The 21,654-nt window shown below is 37.7% G+C and overlaps 1 protein-coding gene across 2 annotated transcripts in view; it reads left to right on the top strand.

Annotated features, from left to right (window-relative positions):
* LOC306862842 (cell adhesion molecule 1-like) overlaps positions 1–21,654 on the top strand; it is a 305,287-nt gene that overhangs the window by 216,866 nt on the left and 66,767 nt on the right. For both annotated transcript variants that reach the window (XM_079405861.1, XM_079405862.1), the window contains exons 2-3: positions 12,065–12,211; positions 20,546–20,698. In XM_079405861.1, coding sequence (XP_079261987.1) covers positions 12,065–12,211; positions 20,546–20,698 — 300 coding nt within the window. The remainder of the gene's footprint in view (positions 1–12,064; positions 12,212–20,545; positions 20,699–21,654) is intronic.

The following is a 21,654-nucleotide window of genomic DNA, read 5'->3' as shown; positions in this document are numbered from 1 at the left end:
TAATAAAAAAATATATATATTAAACTGTTTCCAAAATTGATAATAAATAAGCATATTAGAATGTCTGAAGTATCATGTGACACTGAAGACTGCAGTAATGATGTTCAAAATTAAGCTTTGCATCACAGAAATACATTATATTTTATATAATATAAAATATTTATTATATTATATTTATTTATTTTTTTCTGTATTTTTGATCAAATAAATGAAGGCTTGATGAGCAAAAGATATGCAATGTTTAAAAACATTAAAAATAGTAATGTGTCCAAACTTTTGACCAGTAGGCCTACACTTCTGTATGATAACAGAAAACTTGCTAGCAGAAGGAGCATCACAGCTTGAGCTATATAGCACATACCTCATAAACTGTCTATCTACTGTATAAACACTTTTTGGTATTTACTAGTTAAACTTAAATCCCATAGATCAAATATATTTAGAATATCAACACTTAAATGTAGTCTTTGGGCTCAAAATAGAGGGGAATCCCCCTCTTAGGTGACTAGAGGGGGGATTGTATGTGGGGGATTTTTAGACTTTTGTTTTATTATCTCACCTAAATGTTTGTTCAGGCAGTGTATTTGTTTTTACTATGGTAATTTAGTTGCATAGTATATTACACACAGCACAAGGAAGTTTTAAACAATTATTTGCAATATTCATGTAATTTATATGAATACTTACCAAGATGGACATTTTGATATTTTGTGTGCAGGATTTAAGATCTGTGCATGCTATGGAGGAAAGCACAGTGTGTGTAGGGGCTGTGGCCTCAATAGCCCTGCAGTAAGCAGTGTGCTGTGTGCATGTAGTTAAGTAATGTGTAGGGTAGAAATTAAACTGAAATTGCATTAAATCTGGTTGTTTTAACCAAGATTATGCTGCAAGATTTTGTTCTCAACTACATTTAAGTTCCCAGTTCTTGCAAATTTCCAATTTATTCTCATATATTCCCGTGAATCTGGGGAAGTCGTGGCCTAATGGTTAGAGAGTCGGACTCGTAATCCAAAGGCCGGCAGGGATTGTAGGTGGGGGGAGTGAATGTCCAGCACTCTCTCCACCCTCAATACCACAGCTGAGGTGCCCTTGAGCAAGGCACCGAACCCCCAACTGCTCCCCGGCAGCATAAATGGCTGCCCACTGCTCCAGGTGTGTGTTCACGTTGTGTGTGTGTGCACGTTGGATGGGTTAAATGCAGAGCACGAATTCCGAGTATGGGTCACCATACTTGGCAGTATGCCACATCAAGGATCAAGGATCTTAATTCCCATGGAAAGTTTCCAGTCTTGAAAATCCCCGGAATTTTGCAACCCTAATCCAGAATAATCGATATTGAAGCGAATGGGAAATCGAATCGAAAGCTTGTGAGTCAGAATCGTACTGAATTGAATCGAACCATGAAATTTGTCTCAAAACCCAGCCCTAATGTATGCAATGTATCTGTGACAGCTATTCCTTGGTAGGTTTGCAGAACACTGTTCTTTTTAATACTCAATTGAAACAAAATGCATTATGAAAATTGCTATACAAAAAAAAAACAAAAAAAACAAAGATTAAATTGCACAAGGCCAATACTGTAGAAGATATCAGGAGTTATTTATTTAGTTGTTTTTTTTTTTTTTTAGTTTTCCCTCTTTTTTTAATTATACTGCCTCTTTTCAGCATGAATAATTTTTAATTGGAACTGTAGTATGCCCATTGTTGATTTATAATATCAGCCTTAGTATTTATTATTGGACATAATACAAAAATAATTATTGGCTATTGACTTAGCAATAGTTTCTACATTGGCGCTTTCTTAATCTAAAGCCACAAAAGACATTCACAGACACCCTTATTTATCCCCTACTAAATCGTCCCTGTCCTAATGTACTCTCATCAGCACAGAGGGAGGAATGATGCTTCTTTTTGAGTGTCAGGCCACATTAGAAGGGAAAACTAGACACCCGCCCTGCTCCAGACCTGAAGGGGGGCGATGATTCAGACAGACAGTATTATGGCCAGCAACTTTAGCCCACACTCCAGCAGCCCTTTACGATTAATGCCCTTCTCCTCCACAGTCTATCAGGCCAAACATGCTGAGGCGCAGGAGAAATGCTCTCTCTTTCAGACCCACGCACATGCTGCACTTGGCAAAGGCACTGTATTTTTTTGTCTTGCGTTTCAGTTATTAATCAAAGCCAATTTATTTGTATTGGTATGAATTAGAAGTGAGTTGAAGAAGACACTCCCAAGGGGGATTGGATGAATCCCAGTCCTTGTTAAGGACCCAGTCCTTCATGGCCTTCTGCTTGGTTTATGCCGCATTCTCTCTCTCTCTCTCTCTCTCTCTCTCTCTCTCTCTCTCCTTCTCTCACCCTCTTTCTCCTCCAACTCTGCTTGTAAACAGAGCGCTCTCTTGCCAAATACATACACTCGCCATTAATGCTGAAAAGAGGGCCGTGCTGATGATGCTCCTATTATTGTGTTAGCTGGCTCTTGTGAAATTACTGTAAAGTGATCCAGAAGATCTGTGCTAGCTAAACACATTAGCACAAGGCAACACAAAAACATGCCCATAATGGAACAGTGATGTCTCAATGTTTTTGTCTTCATCATCTTACCTTGACAACTCAAAAGAAGCCTTTTTTTCTCAATTTTAAGACCCCATTAAATGTAGAAATGCACAATATCAGTAGAAGTTATCAGACAATGTTAGATCATTTATTGTTTGGTCTCGGTGAAGACTACAATATTGGCTGATATTGCATATTTCATTATGCCTGCTAATTTATTGTATTTTTCATATTTAAATTACCTTTACCTTTTGCCATATAATGTTCACTTAAAGGGATAGTTCACCCAAAAATTAAAATTCTGTCATTAATTACTCACTCTCATGTAGTTCCAAGCCTGTAAGACCTTTGTTCATCTTCGGAACACAAATTAAGATATTTTTTATGAAATCCGAGAGCTTTCTGACCCTGCATAGACAGCAACGCAACTGACTCATTGAAGGCCCAGAAAGATAGTAAGGACATTGTAAAAAAATAGTCAGTGCGAATCAGTGGTTCAACCTTAATTTTATGAAGCTATGAAAATACTTTATGTGCACCATGAAAGCAAAAACAAAATACTTTATTCAATATGAAAACAGAGAAAATTTCATTTTTTAATATATCTAAAATGTTATTATTGGTTAGTTATGAGCTAATTGTAAAAAGTAATTATAAGCTAATTACATTATCCTAAAAAGTCTGCCATGAGCAATGTATACTACTATCTAGTCAGTTTCAGGTAGCGTTTATAATTTAAGAGGAAAGACGTTGTTTTTATGTAGAGCATTTGATTGGCCACCAGTCTGTGCAGTGCAGGATGAGTCATCCATATTTTTAGTGTGTTTTTCGGAAGAGAAACTGATAAAATTTAAAATCCGTTTCAAAGATTAATTTAGTTATCTTTTATGACTATGCTAGTAGAGATCCTCAAAGCTAACCAGCATGAACTTAAAGTGACCATTGTTAAATTGTGATTTCATTTGACTTTAATGTTAGCTACTAGGGGAAAGCAAAGCTCTTCATCTCTCTCTTTCTCTCTGTCTCTGCATTGCCTCCTCTGACCTCAAGGACGTGGCTCTGCTACAAGGACTCCTTGTTCTGCCTCTTTGGCTGTGATGTCATCTTAGTGAATGCGTTTTTTTTTTTTTTATCTGTGGCGATCGATAGAGGAAGATGTGAGAGGCAGAGGGCAGTTAATCTCCTGCCACCTGCATGGGGATTTTTATCCTTGTGTGCACAGACGTTGCCTAGATCAGGACGCCCGCTCGGAGACAATGCAAAATACACACCGAACTGCCCGCGCAATCTCGGCTCAAGGATGTCGTATTTAGATGGATGGCGAGTAGAGGTTGTGTGACTCCGGCACAGCTCACTGATTTCAGAGTGAGGCACAGGTGCTGGAGGTCCTCGCGGTGCACCGTCGTGCTGAGAGGAGGAATGCTGGGAAAGGAAGAGAGAGAGAGAGAGGGCAAGAGACTGACATAGAACTTGATTGCACAAAACCAGATCACTCCCATTATAAACATTTTTTTCTACTTCTTTTTTTCACATTTTGGGTCAATAAGATTTTTTTCAGTATTTTTGAAAGTCTCTCATGCTCACCAAGGCTGCATTAGATCACGAATACAGTAAAAACAGTAATATTGTGATATCTTATATCACATTATATCAGAATATTGTGCTGTATGGAGCACTGGCTGTTGTCAGACTCCTTGTTCAAACAAAAATCTCACTGGATTATTACAATTAATGGCAAAATGAATGTTTGGAAATGTAAACTGATATTTCCTATAGGAAAATATAGGAAAATTCCTATATTTCCTATACTTACATAAAAAAAGAAATAACTGATTTAAAACCATTTTTAGCTGGTGAAAATACTAGTGTTCTAATAATTTTGGTCACCACTGTATAATCTATAAATAATAGTAATATATGTTATTGTAGTGTAGAAAAAAAAAAAATTATATGTATGTTTATATTTGTGATATTTAATAAAACAAAAATATAAAATAGTTTAGTTTTGACTTTTTATAGTTGCATCAAAACTGGCTTGTCAGATTAAGACACTAAAGTTACTTTAGATGTTAAAAATGATGTGCTCTGTTTTTTTGTGGACAGCTTATGTTCCAGCAGTCAGTTATGTAATCGTCTCTGAGAGACTTTTCACCAGCAGCATTTTGCTGGAAAAGGGGTATTTGTTTATCCATTGCCGTTGAGACTCAGTCACAGTGGCAGAAGTCCTTTCTTCCTCTGCCTCTGCTGAGAGAGATTTCCAAATGAGCGACCAGGGGTGGCAAGGCCTCTGGTGCTGCGCCCGGCCCCCGTCGGCTCTCTGACGCATTAATCATCAGGCTGCCATCCATCCCTTCCCACACGCCACATTCCGCTGCTGCTCCCATCCAACCAGCATTTTACCCTTCATTAGCACTAGTATCATCACAATTTACTTATCCATACGTTTGTGTGAACATTTCACGGCTGCTCAGCGTATGAAGAGAGTGGGAGGGGGTCTTTGTGGCTGAGGGGCTTGCTGAGCCTTTGAGGGAACTCGCTCCGATTTCTTCTAAAGAAACAGCAGTAGAAGTTTCCTTTACACGTGCCGTTTCAAACCCTGCTTGTTAAACAAGCCGATATTTTTCATAATTAAACACAACAAAGCTGGAAATCTCCTATATGCCTATCAATGGAACTTCTACAACTGTAATATTTGCATTAAATGTGCAAGATTTTGCTTTTAGGCTGATATTATCACCGCCACACTCAAATGGAGTTTGTTTTTTCATAATGTTGACTATGATATCAGTTTAAATATAAAATAAAAAATATGTATTTTAAATATCTGATTATTATTAGAGAATTTTAGAGTACAATCAGCACTCTCAAACTTTAATGGTTTTTTTTGTTTGTTTTTGTGGTAGGGTTAATCATGTCTGTGAAGGATTTAGCAGAAATATCACAAAAGCATCTGCGAAGTGACACTCCTAAATGCTTAGCTTATTCCAGTTAAGCTTGATGTATTCTCTTAAGAAGATTTAGTAAATTTGTCCATGTTTCATAAGGTTTGTCATTGAATTCTGTGCATCTTGCGTGGAAATGGCCTTTGCTGAAAAGACTAGCATTGCTGTAGCATTTCAGGCTTTTTAGTCTTGGTTTGGGGCTGGTTTAGCTAGTTAAGGGACCTGATGGGGACAGCATCATCCAAAAGAGCATATGTTGATCTTTTTATGGTGACTGAGTTTAAAAGAGGATGTTGGCATGTGTGTCTGGAAGTCTCCTTTCGCAGATGGAAGGGCACAGTGACGTAATCAGAAGACATATGTGCTTTTTTTAAAAGTGATTTCAAACAAATTATATTAGACACAGCCTGTGGGCCTACAATAAACCAGCGTTAATGACACGCCAATATGCAGAACTTGTTCTCATATTAGAATATACCCAGTCTTAATTGAGACATTAACATCTAATTCAGATAAAACGTCAGTATTAGAAGGATAGTTCAACCAAAAATGAAAATGATCATCATTATCTTTGTTTCTAATTTTTTTAAATATATCCTGACTGCTCCTTTACTTATAATTAAAATAAATGGGATAGGGGCTGTCAAGCTGTAAAAGTGATTACAGAAAAAGTGGTCCATACAACGTATGCATTACATACAAAGTCTTCTGAAGTCATATGATAGCTTTGTGGGATGAGCAGAATTTTTATATTTGGATGAACTAGTTCTTTAACATACTACATACTAAGCATGCATACTGAACTTTAAGTGCACACCACTGTTAAGAAGTTAAATACTTGGTCACACTTTATTTTAAGGGCCAATTCTTGCTATTAACAAACCATTAAATATGACTTTTGCCTCAAAAAACTCCTAATTTGCTGTTTATTAGGAGTTAGTAAGGTAGTTGTTAAGTTTAGGTATTGGATAGGATTAGGGATGTAGAATATGGCCATGCAGAATACAGTATGTGCTTTATAAGTACTAATAAACAGCCAATATGGCAATAATATGCTAATAAGCAATTAGTTAAGTTAAAACTTGTTAAATTTCCGTCTGCTAAAAATTTGTCACACACTGAGTCCAATGCGTATTAATTAATTTTATTGTCCTATCACTTCTTAAAAAGAGAAAAATAAAGGAAATACTGGGTCCATCCAATCCTGAGATATAGAGAGGAAGAGTTCCCCCTCCTTATTAAGGAGCAGCGGGATTATCACTGTCACGGTGCACACACGAGGGAGGAACCAGGAACACGCAGACGAGGATATAAACTCAAATAATAGTCTTTACTTAACATCAGGACAGGACATGGCAGGACAAGGCAAGGCAGACAAGGACATCACACACCGGGGTTAACGAGTAGACCAGACGAAGTTTAACTGAACAGACAGGACTAATATACACAGGTAAATCATAGCTAATGAGACAAACACAGCTGAACAGAATGAACTACTAAATGACAAGACAGGAAACAAACCAAATATGGGCACAAGAGGCAGGAACACATGACACACACACGACAGTTCCCTGACAATCACGGGCATTTTTATTTATTTTTATTAACTCCCGAAGCCGTGTGAAGTACTTTTTATGATGGATGGAAGCACTTTTTTGAGCTTCAAAATCTTGACCCCCATTCACTACCATTATAAAGCTTGGAAGAGACACGACATTTTTTAATAAAACTCCAATTGTATTCATCTGAAAGAAGAAAGTCATATACACCTAGGATGGCTTGAGGGTGAGTAAATCATGGGGTAATTTTCATTTTTGAAAGAGGATTTTTGTTTTCGGTTCTCCTAATATTCCTTGGGAGACTTACTTCTCAGACTTGATTGCAAGTATCTTGTCAAACCTGAGCAAAATTTGAGACATTATTGAAATCTTTCCTGAAAACCCATAAGGTTACATGCAATATTACGCGTGTGAATCTCATTAAGCAAAAGTCTCCATTTAATCTCCATTCAATCTCAGCAGATATGACAGAGATCTAATTTCTGATTTCTCTTTCCTATGTGCAATCATTCAAAAGGAAGTTCACACAAATGAAAATCCTGCTCTGAAAGTTCAACACACTCTGAACACATAGTACCGTAACCATGGAGTTCTCCTCTATTAGCCAGACTGTAATATTCGAGCACGAACGCTGACCTTTGCGGCTCAGAATAGTGATGGGTATCACATATCCTCTCACTGAGTCTGGCTCACAGGTGTACGTGGATCTCACTCTTTTACAATCATCGCCATTCAGATCTAATTCAAAGCCTCGGTTTTCCTCACTTGCACATGCTGTTTAAAAAAGTGCAGCAGGCAGGATGAGCTATTGAGGCGGATAGTAGAGTGCTTTGACCTTTACAGCACGGCAGTGCACTCCTGCATTAGCCCGTTCTGTGTCACACACGCACACACACATGCACAGTCTGGGTGTTCCTCTGGGTTGATGTATGAGGGGCACTGGGGTGGTGCTGGGCCTGTAGTGATATAAATGGCTTGTCTGCCTCACTGAGAGCGGAGTATCGTCCTCTGACAGCTTTAATCTAGACCAAAATGATCAATGTTCTGTGCTACTTATTTTGAATGTCGGTAATTAAATACAGAGATAATGTCACAGATCTGTTTGAACAAGTTATGCAAATGCACAGCACACAAATTTCTTTGCCATTTTTGCGATGCCTTGTTTGTTGTTGATGCATGCACAGATAGCTAATTTTTTTTCAGGGCCCTTTTTTGATGGTCTTTGCTTGAGCATTAGGGCTAATGAAATCTTAATTTAAATAGGAATTCATAATTCGCTTGCTTGTTCCAGCTCCAGTGACACAAATGTTTATCTTAATTAAACCAATCTGCACGCCAATAATCAATAATAATTTGGGGCCTAAACAAGTTTAATCCTTTTATTAATACAGTATGATCCCAAGACTATTCTAAATAGTTTGTATAGAGTTACAATGTTTGTTTTTTTGTTTTCAAAACGTAATAAAAAAAAATCTAAATGATTTTTTCTTTTTAATTTTTCTACAATATTTGTGAATGTGTGCATTTTTGTTTAATATTTTATCATTAATATTTTTATATTAAATTACATGTTACAGTACTGCCTCATGACTGATGTTTAAATTTAAATGCTTTTATTATTAATGTGATTGATCTTAAACTAGAAAAAACAACACATTTGCATTTTATCATGACATTTTTAATAACATAATTGAAAGTTTTAAATGTTCATAAAAACTTGATATTTTGTGTAATGCTTTTGTAAATATTTGAAACTTTAATGTGAATTTTTATATTTAAATTATTTTCAAATAAAATACAAATATTTTAAGTGTTTTGCAAGCTTAAATTTTAATAACCGAGACTTGTCACAGCACCTACATATTTTTGCTCTATTTCTGGTTTTGATTGCTTCTGATGTCTTCATTTTGATAAAACTGTCTAAATGACTAAATGTAAATGTAATGAAAAACTAAATTTGAACATTTAAGTGAAAATATGTCATGATCACAACATTATCATCACATGAAATATTTTCAGTAGAATGTTTAAAATTAATATGTAATTTAAATTAAAGCTTGCAAAACATTTAACATATATGCATTTTAGTGGCACTTTTTTAAATACAATTTCAATTTTTTCAGTTTCAAATATTTATAAAAAAATATAATTTAATTTGTTTATATATATAAAAAATATATATATATTTTCAACACATTAAATAAATCTAAAAACTATAAAGTAAAAAAAAAAGTTCAGTGGAAACAAATGTTACTCTTATCATGGAATACCTCTCATATACACTAACACATTTTGGAGATGTAAATTCAACAGAGAGCATGCCAGAATTCAGTTAACATTGAGTTTGACTCATTGGCATACCCTAGTGGTTCATGTTTGTTCCTGTAGAATTTTTTTGATATAGGCCTCATGTTTTCCTGCTGTAGGGTAAACATCTGCTTTCCAGCACATGAATAGTTAAATGAAATCAAACCAAGATTTGTTGCCAAAGTTTCCGCAAAACTTTTTGGAAGTAAAGGAGATCTGCAGTGTCTCAGGAGGTCTAGCGATGATTAGAATCAGCCCTCACATCCCACACAACAAAATGGCATCCAGCTTGTCACCCCAGAGTTGAGCAAAGTAAACACCGAACTAGCTAATTACATGTAAGTTGAGTTATCACATACACACTTACGTTTTAATGACTTTTTTGAGCAATATTTAAGTTCAAATCTCAGCCAAGATTGGCGTTATGGGATTTTCAGTGAGGGGATGAGAGGCTTGGATATGAACTAAGGGGGGGAAGAAATATAGTTGATAGAGTAGTATATAAAAGAGCACATTTTAAGGTTACCAAGTGAATATTTGAATGTTTTAATTTAGTATTCTGTTCCTCACTACTCGCCTTCCCTGCCTCATCTAGCTTTAACATGCTAAAAGGTTGTTGTTTTTTCCTATTGAGCTTGCCAAACATGGCTGCAGTATGTGCTCATGTATGTGTTTACCCTTTCCATGCATCTTCTGTCACCTTAGCATGATTACCACCCACCAGCTTGAACGGCCACCGAGTGGCCAGTATTTAGCACAGTCTCCGTGACAACCGCTGTAGCATGCTTAACCTTCATCGCTAACCTCTCTCTGGGATAAACAGCCGTTCTATTTGCATTTCCAATCCAGTCCTCTCAATCCACACCTCATCCTCTTTGACGAGTCTTAAGGAAGTCGCTCCTGTGCAAGGTTCATTTGTTTTGGTCTGTTTTGACTTTGTGCTTCTGGCAGGCTGATTGAATTCAGTTTTGTTAAACTGTCTCCCCTTATCTGGAGCCATCACACCATCTGATTGCTTTCTTCCCTTCTGCTTTAAGTGACAGGGCTGTTTAGAGGTGCCTGACAACTGAGGCATGCAAATTAGCACTTGACGGTGTCTTAAAGTCATGTCACATTTCACATTAATATATTTATTTAGCTCCAGCTTTAGCCCATTCATGTTTTCCTCTTAGCTCTGCAGGGTAGGCAGCTGTGGGGTGTTATTTTAGTGGGGTTTTTTGTTTGTTTGTTTGTTTGTTTGTTTGTTTTTTCTCAGGAAGCAAATATAAAGTTCAACTGTGAATTATCTGGCTCTTAAATGGACAGTTCACCCAAAATTGTATAAAAAATACAAATAAAATCAAGTGTTCCATAGTAGAAAGAAAGTCATAGAAGTTTAGACACCAACTTAAGAGTGAATACTGTAAATGATGACAATTTTCATTTTTGGTTGAAGTGTCCAATTTAATGGTATACATTTTTTCTTTGGGTTAAGAGGTCAAGGTCTGTAGCTTCCATTTCTATGGCAGTGGTGGCTCTTATCACATGGTGATCTCATCCATAGAGGGGATTTGGACCAAGCATGTGTAACATGAAAACAGGCAATCTCATGAAGCACACACTATGCGGGAAAAAGAGGGGGGAAAAAACTCTCACACTCTGCTGGATATTCACACCCACTCTAGCTGTGTTTTGCCACCTGTTCTTCATTGTGCACTCATGTAAGTGTGAGATTGTGGGTTTAGATGATGCTGGGCTGTATCTCTGCTTCAAGGAAATGGACAGTGGTCCCATTTTTTTTTTCGTCATTTTGTCCATTGGCTCCACTAGTGCCCAGTGCCTTATAGCATATCTTATAGCATACCGAATGAGCAAAATGGTGCAGATGCTTTATATAATTTAGCTTTAGTGTACAAATATCTGAAACCACTAATGAAGATGCTTCTGTTTACATTTTTTTCTAATTTCATACAGTGGTTTTTCGTTGTTAATCACAATTACAATTTGAGTGAAATGTTGATTTGAAATTTAATTTAAATTTAATTTAAGGGTGTTAGATGTTAGAAATTAAAAGGGGGATGGCTGAATGCACAGGTGGACAATATATAGAGAATAGATGTTATAAAATGGATGGATGGACAGGCAGATATTTTTAAAACAAGTTATATGATGGATGGATGGACAGATAATAGAAGTTATAAGATGGATAGATGAATGGACAGATGGACGATATATAATACAATATATAAAGAGTATATAAACAATATATAAAAATTTAAGATAGATGGATGGATAGACAGCCAGATATTTAGAAAACAAAATAGATGGATGGATGGATGAACGAACTTATGGACAATGTGCAGATAACAGATGTTATTGGATGGATGGATGGATGGATGGATGGATGGATGAATCGATGAACAAATGACAATGTGTAGATGGATGGATGGATGGATGATAGATGTAATTGTTACAAGATGGATTGATGGGCAGCAGATACATGTATTTAGAAATCAGATAGATAGATAGATAGATAGATAGATAGATAGATAGATAGATAGATAGATAGATAGATAGATAGATAGATAGATAGTAAAAGTTATAAGATGGATGAACAGATATACAGTTTATAGATAGCAGACGTTATCTGGATTGATGGATAGACCTGCCTATCGTTCATTCTCCAACTTGATCTTTCTTTCTCTCTGTTCCTCCACAGTCCAAAGCCAGAATCTCATAGCGGACAACGTCTCAGTAGTAGAAGGAGAGACAGCCACCATAAGCTGTCGAGTTAAAAACAATGATGATTCCGTCATCCAGCTCCTCAACCCCAACAGACAGACCATCTACTTCAAAGACGTCAGACGTGAGTACACATATTCACACAGCACACACAAACACAAACAGGCCGCTCGTCCCAGTGGAGCGGAAGTGTTAATGCATCAGAGTAATCCACTGTGCATTTGAGGGCAGCCGATAGAGAGACCCAGCTGGCTGGTGAGGACATGTTTTTTTCAGCAGTTTGCCTTACTCTCATGTGATCGGTCTTACCCAAGACTGCTCTGATATTTCCCTACAGCTGCACTGTGTAATTATAGCGGAGTCTTTCTAAAGGGTTTCATCTCTCCCACCCCTCAGTGAAATATTGCACCCGCCAGTCCCATGTCATATGCAGAAAAGCACTTTGATGATGGCATTTTCTTTGTGCCAAAGTTGCAACAGGAGGCATTTTTAAGTAGTTCCAAAGTGCTTTCGAGTTCATTCTGAGTCCAGTCTGGCACATATCAGGTGGTGTCATTGGACATGGCACCTGTCTCCACAAACGGTCCCCGGAAAGGTCTGTCCTTCTTATTTCATCACTTTTCTCTGAAATAATGATAATCTTCTCTGAGGTGTCATACCGAGTCATTTTCATCTCCTTCCCCATAAACGGCACTGTGGTTAAAGAGCATTCCAGTCAAGGGGAGTGAACGGGAGAGGCATCAGTCGCCTGAGGGACTGTCCTCATCAAGTAACGGTTAAAGTAATTGTGTGCCCAGTCCTCTCAGAGTTTGTATTAAGGTCTTCTGAACCGTCATTTTATCTCTCAGCTTCCAATCATTAGCAAGGCTCAGACTCCAGGTTTTTGGTCCATGCAAGGCTGTAATTATCGCCCGTCTTCTTAATAAAACTTTGATGGGCTCTTCTCAAAGTAACTGTGGCCGGTAATCAAAATTGATTGCTGCCATTTAGGAGAAGCAGCATGTGTCCTGGAGCCTCTAGGATTAAACCTGAGAAAACAATACAAATGAGATACGGAAGAGGAGCACAGGAGCAAACGAAAGGAAATGAGACAGAGTGTGAGCAAGAGAAAGAGAGGGAGACACGAACGCAGATAATAGAGGCAGACGTTGGCCATTGATACACAAAGAATGTTTTCCTTCAACATCTCGTTTTTGGTTTATTTAAAGGAACACTCCACTTTTTTTGAAAATAGGCTCATTTTCCAACTCCCCAAGAGGAACTTTGGTCAAGGAACTTTGCTGCCGTACCATGGGTGCAGCAGGCGCAATGATATTACGCAGCCCCTGAAAATAGTCCCCCGCTAGGTAACTAGTAATAGCTGGGGACTATTTCAGGCGCTGCGTAATATCATTGCGCCTGCTGCAACCATGGTACAGCAGCAAAGTTCCTTGATTATTACACCGGAATGAGAGTATAGTTCCTAGCCATATTGTCCTAAAAAAATCGCAACTTTTCATTTTCCATCAGTCTTAGTACACGATGTAACTACAGAAGAGTCTAGTTTTAAATAGGAAAAATATTGAAACTCTTTGGTCATTTTTGAGCGAGATGCTAACGGTCTAATAAGATTCAATGATCTATGCTAAGCTATAAAAGTGCTACCGCCGGAGATTGGCTGAATGCATTCAAAAATGGTAAAACTGTTTAACTCTTGAGAACTTGGAAAATGAGCCTACTTTCAAAAAAAGTGGAGTGTTCCTTTAAGCAAGTTTCAGGTGGTCCACTGTCTGAGCTCGGTGGATTGCAAAGGAGTGATCCAGGCCTGTTTTCTTGATTTATCAGTTTAATCAGAGAGTTTTATGGCCAAATTGGCCAAATTTTTCAGCATCTTTCCTTTTTTTTATTGCTATGTAAATAAGTCCGGCACATTAGAAACATTTATTTCAACCGCAAAAATCTGAATTCTTTTAAACAAGCGGTAACAAACTCCTAATTTGCTGCTTATTAATAGTTAGTAAGGTAGTTGTTAAGTTTAGGTATGGAGCAGGATTAAGGGATCTATTATATGGTCATGCAGAATAATAGCAACACAGTTTTTTTTTCTTAAATCAATGTAGAATTTCTATACTTCTGTGTGTTGACCTGATCGTTACTCTTTTGTGTGTTAAACAATTAGACAACTTCATGTTAATGAAAAATAACAAATAAAAAATAAAAAAAATCATAATCTATGACAAAAATACTATTATAAACTAGGTTAGTGAATAATTTAGCAGCAAAAGTTATTCTAGAAAAATCATGAGTGCACAATTTAATAAAATATAAACATTTAGTGAAATAACATTAGTGGGGAACAAATAAAAATGAATAAGTGTAGGACTAAATCTGGTGAAATGTTACACATTGCTGTTTGTATTGTTGTACAGTATGTTATACAGTATGTTGCTGCCTCCATTACTGTGCTGTACATTAGATTAGATTATTAATAGCCTTGATAGGACAGAACAAGAAACGCTATAAATAATCTTGTATTGTGTAAAAGTATTATAATACGAAAAGCTCCAATCCAGAGCAGCACAAAGCACTTTTGCACATTTTGTACGCAGACTGATGCACTTGAAGCAACACGGAGTCACAGCGTGCTGCGCTCCACATAGAAAAGTTCAAAGCACAAAGGGAAGAGATATTGATGCTTAGTGTAAATCTGTGTGATAGTTTATTGAGCCTTTTCTTTTAAGTTTTATATTTCAGTTACTGTGCACTCTCGGAGAGAGTTTCATTGTTTTGTCTCGTAACCGAGTTCAACATGCAGAATGAATGTTGAATGGAGGATGACAGACAGCCGCTGCACAGAGAAAAGTTTACGTGAACTTGAATTTAACGACTTTATATTCATCTGTACCTCACATTACACTATGGAACGGACTTTGACTTTATGGTGCTAAATAATGTTTTTGTGCTTTCGTGGGGCTTAACAATAACACAGAATAGTATATGCACAAATCGGCTGACCGATACCCGATCTGACTGAAAATGCCAGTATCGATGCCGATACCGATCCTGAGTATCGGACCTATGCATCCCTAATTTAGACATTTTATGTTCCTAAAGTGATAGCAAAGTTGGAATGTAAAGGCTCTTATGAGCTCTTAGCTTCTCAATTGGTGAAGAAAATATGAAGATAAAAAAGGAAACTGTGAGAATCTTTGGCAGTCTTCAGCACTTGTTCAGCAGGAGGCGTTAACCACTGTGGAGTTTCTAAAGCACCTCCTCCTCTTTACACACCTCTTACACCCCCCACCTAGTGTGAGCAGAAAGCAACATTTATTTATTATATTTATTCCACAAAGGCCATTTCACATGACTCACGTCAGGGCTTCAACGTTCAGTGCGTGCGCTGCTTTGACCTCCATGTGAATGACAAAAGGGTAATTTACAAGGTCCATGGGTGCAAGAGAGTGTGATGTGTAATTTTTTTTGTTGCTTTGTACTCTAAAGATCCTGGCACACCAAGCCTATGGGCAAACATCAGATGTCTGGGACTCATGTCAGGGCTTCAACGTCCATGCTCTGCTTTGACCGCCACTTGAACAAAGTTGCAGATAGCAATAAAGGCTGATTGATGAGGTTACTGGGTGCAAGAAAGTGTGCTGTGTTATTTCTTGTTGCTTTGTGAATGAATGAATGAATGATGCATTTATATAGCGCTTTATTGTGTATTGTTGTACACACAAAGCGCTTTACAATCATGTGGGGGGGAGGGTCTCTCCTCTACCACCACCAGCGTGTGCTCTAAAGGCCCTGACACAACAAACCAACGTACAGTTGGCTGATTGGCTGAGCATGTTTAGTAAGAGCTGGGCAGCTGGTGAGAAAAAAAAACACTCTGATTGGCTGTTCAGTGTAATTGACCAGTGCATGAAAAGAATAGTGATAAAAGCAAGCAAATAAGTACAGTATAAAGTCAAAAGTGAACACAGAGGCTGTTCTGATTTTACCTATTCATCTTACTTGGTCATTCCTATGCGCTTTTATTGTCATAACGATATGGCAGTCTGAAATAAAGAAAGTGACGACCAACTCAAGCTTCTCACGCAACCTGTAGTCTGGATGGCTGTAGTCCTTGCAGAATTTTGGTACGTTCAAGCTCAACATTTTAGCTTCAATTGACAACACAGTTGACTTTTGTCGCCACTAGTTTTTTATTGGTTTGGTGCATCACTGGCTTAAATCATCACTAGTGAGGTGAAAACAAACTTAAGTGCAAAGCTGGAACTTTTATTGCAAGAAAAGACATTTTGTGCCTCAAATACATTGTCTAACGTTTATTGCCTGGACTTCAAAATGTCACTGGCAAATAGGTCCAATAGTTTGAACTTTGGCAATACAACTAGCTTACTATAACTTAACTCCATTGAGTTTGATGCGTTGGGGAATGTTCCTTCATGTCATGTGAAAGGCCTTAAATGCTTTCTAATATTGATTGTCTTGTATGTCAGCTTTGGAAACAAGACAATCAATATTAGAAAGCATTTAAGGCCTTTCACATGACATGAAGGAACATTCCCCAACGCATCAAACTCAATGGAGTTAAGTTATAGTAAGCTAGTTGTATTGCCAGGTTTATTCGTATAAACCTAGGACAGATTTTATTCGTAGAAAGCGCTATGTAGCAGCAGCACTATGTAGCAATGCATGATATTTTAAGTCTCCTATTTTCTCTGAAATGTGCCATGCTGAGAGGACACAAAGCTGTGACTGTGTTATTTCACATTGTCTTTTTGTCCTTGCTGCATAATCTTTCCTCTTTTTTTTTTTACTTCCTGAGCCTTTCAGATTCCTGTATGGCATATGCTGGCCATTGCATATATGCCTGTCCTCATATGTTAAGACACACACTCATTGTGACGAGAATTAAAACAACGAACAGAGACCAGCATTGCCATTCCCCTATACCTTCTGCCCGAATGAAACTCTAAGAACATAATACAGGTTAAAGCCTTTTAAAAATCCCCAGCAAATGAAAGACATTTTCAAAAAACAAAAAAGGAACACGGACTGCAAAAGCATTTGTCCATGCTTTTTTTCAAGGTGATAAGCTTTAAAGGGTTTTGTCAGGCAGGGAAGCTGGTTTACTGGGCAGCATGCCCTCAGAAGGGACCAGAAATCACGCTGAGCTTCATTCTCCACCGCTCCCACAGCGCGCTGGATGTAGCTGGCCGACAGAAACGTTCCCTCTCACGGTGGTGGGACAACCTCCTGGGGCCCTGCGAGCTCTCACTGTCACCGTGTCCGGCGCTGTGTCCGAAAATGCTACAGCAAGCAGCAAAGGGCATGTACACAGTCAGACATGCTGTTGTTATTTGGGTCACAAAGCGCAGCTTTTTTTTTCCACCACTTTGTTCATCCGCCTCCTTTTCCAAAAAAATAAAAACTAGAACGAGTATGTAAATTATGTCTGGATGTCCTGAAGGCATATTATTTTTTACAACTGCCTGTTTGTGCACTTTGCATACTTTTCTCATTTAAAGTTAATATGAAAGAAAAATTTACCCTTTTTACCTTTTTCTTGATCTTATTGGGAATGAATAATTGGTGAACCTTAGCCGAACACCTCTAAATTTCCATTCATTCATTCATTCATTAAAGTGTATAAAAGTTAGTTTTTTTCTTCTTCTTTTCTTTTTATTGACACGCTTACAATTCAGGCAGGTGAAATACAGTAGGTCACGATCGGTGCATCTGACATTCCTCAATTCTTCGCCGGAAGCCACTGGTCTTTCTTTACTTCCAAAGCTTCCTCGGTTTTGTTTGACTCACTGATATGGTCTCCTTATAGTTTCTTGCCCTCTCTTTTCCCCATTAGAGCTGACACCACGCTTATTCATGTTTTCATAATGCTCTAATTATTGCTGTCTCTCCACCTGACGCACAGTCACAATAGATTATAAATAGGTTTGGCTTCTTGCTCCTTATCAGTTTATTTTAATCCCCACATTTCCCCAATCAATAAATTGAATTAAATCATTAGCTCCTGCCTGCCCTCCCCTTGACAGACACATTCCCGCTTTCAAGCTGGCCGCTCTAATTAGTCGCACATTACGCAGTGGCTAGATGAAAGGCACGCTGCTTGGTATTTAAAAACAAAGAGCACCACAATGGCTGCTGGAGATCATAGCGCTACTGTTGGTCTGTGCATTTCTTTTTGGGCGCGTGTGGCTTAATTGCTCCCAAGCTCAAACATGTACCTGTGTAAACTGCGCACACAGTTGTGTTGAGTGGAATAAAGATGTGAAAGCTACATGTGCGTGATGTTTTATTTATTTGTATTTTCGCTCTGAGCTTACGCCGCACTGACATCATGATCAAAGGTGAGAAATGCGTTGCCTTGACAGCAGGGTCTTCCAGCTCGGTCTCCACATGTGTGTGCGGTGAACTGTGAAAGAAATGGACTCTCTGCATCTCCCACGCTGCGGATGGGACAGAGGGCTTGAGGGGGTTCGCGTGGGGAAATACAAGTATAAGAAAGCCCTTCGTAATGGAGAACGGTGAAGATCTTTTTCCTTTTGTGGAGCTCACAGAGAGACTGCAGCCCTTGTAGAGCAATATGTTTTTTTTCTCTCTCGCGTGCACACATGCTCTCTCTCTCTCCCTCCCTCTCTTTTTCTTTTGAATGAAAGTGAAAGAGCATGGCTAACCAGCTGGATTCAAGAACAATCAACACCCCGTGCCATCAGGGCCTGCTTTCATGATCCTATCGCCTCAAAAATCTCTAATGATGCCCGATTATTTCTTTATTTATTTCCCCTTTTATTTTTTTATTTATTTATTTATTCATGGTTCTCTTTTTTGTGCGCCTTTGAACTCCGCTGTTGCGGGCAGGAACAAACGCATGCGCGAGTGCTCTCGGTGTCGTAAATGGTCTGTCGATCGGCCTGGAATTTATCCGCGAGTGGGGGGCGGGTGGGGGTGGGGGGTTGCCGGTAGCCTTTCATCTCTCTTTCGCCCATCTCTCACTCTCTATTTCACCCTCAGCACCATTTACTTTTCACGCTCAGCCTCTCACACCGGCAAAGCGAACCCTAATGGACTCCTCATTATTCTGGGCCAAAAGGATTCCGTTCCTCCTCGTAATTAGGAGAGAGAAGCATAAGTTTGGATTGGCGTGAGATTCTCGCATTCATGGTGGAGCTTTCAGATCTGCCTTTAAACTGAGAAAGTGTCTATAATATATTTGATATAAGCATGCAGGTGTCCCAGTTTCTTCAGTTTCTACTTTTAAATATAATTAGCAGATTACACTTTTTACACAACTTTTTATTATTTTTATTTTATTATGTGAAAATCACATTGAAACTTTTACCATGCCTTCATCATTTATTTCAAGTGGCTTTTATATAGAGATTGTGTACTTGAGTAAGGTTTTCAGTGTCAATTAAAAGTAACCTTGAGATGAAAATGTGTCAGATCAAAATATTTAAGTATTTAAAGAAGAAAAAAATTTAATTACCCCATTCACTCTTCCTTAAGTATTACGTTTTTTCTTACACAAAGGCATCAATTCACTTCAGAAGGCCTTTATAAACCCCCCGGAGCCGTGTGGAGTACTTTTTATGATGGAGGGATGCAGTTATTGGACTTCAAATTAAAGCTTGGAAGAGCTCGGACATTTTTTAATATAGCTCTGATTGTATTTGTCTGAAAGAAGACATATACACCTAGTATGAGGATTGAGGATGAGTAAATCATAGGGTCATTTTCATTTTTGGGTAAACTGTCCCTTTAAGATAAGTAAAGATGTGTTAGCTATGAAAGACAAAGAAGTCTGCAATTTTATTCCAAAAATGTAGTTTCCACTACAGAATGTTATCACACCAGTTACACAATTTGCATGTATATCCACCGCTGGACATTGTTAGCCAAATTGAGTGTATTTTAATGGTTTATATTTGCTAAAAGTCTGCAGAGACAAAAGTGTCTATGAAACACCCACATACTGTACAGTACATGCTCACCACAAAGCAAGAACTTTTTTCTTTGAGGTGTTAAAATGAAAAGGCGCTTGGGTGTCACAGTGGTCTACTATGGCATGTCCCATGGCTACTGTCCCTGTTTCAAACCCTAGTGATACAATGCTCAGGTCAGACGATGCCAGAAATAGATGCACCTGTGGTCCTGAGTGTGAAGCGATCTCAATCACTTCAGTTATTCCCATGGAGCACCTTTCAACTAATCTGAAGAATATATTGTAGCCTGCACGTTTGTTAAGTTCCCCTGGTGTCAGTTATAAGCAATAGCTTAAAGAAGCATATGGCTGCCTTTATTTGCTTCAGTGGAAACACAATTTAGCCTTCAGATGGGAAAAATGCTGCTAATTATCTCCTACATGTTTCTATTGTTGCTTACAATGGAAGCGAAGTGTGAAAATGTGACTCTTCATTGTATCATCTGCTCTCTTTCTTTTTCGACTCTGCAGCCCTGAAAGATGCTCGATTCCAGCTGGTCAATTTCTCAGACAACGAGCTGCGTGTGTCGTTATCCAATGTGTCTCTCTCAGACGAGGGAAGATATGTGTGCCAGCTCTATACAGACCCCCCACAGGAAGCCTACGCCGACATCACTGTGCTAAGTATGAACACTCATGTGTGCATGTACAAAACATACAATACAAACAGTCATTTATATATTTTTTTATTATGTTGTCTAATAATATGTTATTTTTATAATTTTATACACTCAACTAGAAACCATGTCAGACTAAAAGTAGTTCAGCTTTGAGAAACATGTCTTAAGACACATGTGTTTTGATCCACCTTAACATTCAGATCAAGTTAGCCTACATTTTATATTTTAAGCGCAAAAGAAGCTGCATATTTAATATATAGGTTTAAATTATGGCTTTACAATTTTTTAAATACCTTACATAAAATGCAGTTATATTAATTCTCCCATGACCTCATAAATTATTATTATAATATACTCTAAGACATCATGTCAAGTTAAAAGTAGTTCAGCTCTAAAAATAACTCCTCTCAACACACCTGTGTTTTGTTCCACCTTTGCGTCCAGGTCAAGTTGTAGCCTACATTTCATGTTTTAATATAGGTCTAACTTACAACTAAAATACGCACACATACATATGAATGTATGCGTATATGTGTATATATATATATGTATATGTGTATATATGTATATATGTATATATATATATATATATATATATATATATATATATATATGTGTGTGTATATATATATATATATATATATATATATATATGTGTGTGTATATATATATATATATATATATATATATACACACACACACACACACACATACATATGACTGTGAAAATAAGTCTGCATTGTTTAACCTTTTGATCTTTCATTTAAAAATAAATCACAGTCTCATTATGAAATAAAGGGTGGTTTAAGGGGTCTGAGCAGAGTTTGCTGAATTTTTAGTCCATATGTGAACGATCCTTTTAAAGCGCTTTCAGATATTGATACAAAAGCATGCATTGTGAACATAAACCTCTCTGGGCTTTATTTCTCTATCAGAGGCCGTCAGGTTTTATTTAGTTTT

The sequence above is a fragment of the Barbus barbus genome, assembly GCF_936440315.1.
Source record: "Barbus barbus genome assembly, chromosome: 43".
Classification (NCBI taxonomy): Eukaryota; Metazoa; Chordata; class Actinopteri; order Cypriniformes; family Cyprinidae; genus Barbus; species Barbus barbus.
Note: the sequence above shows the minus strand (reverse complement) of the source record. Positions and strands in the feature narration are given on the sequence as shown.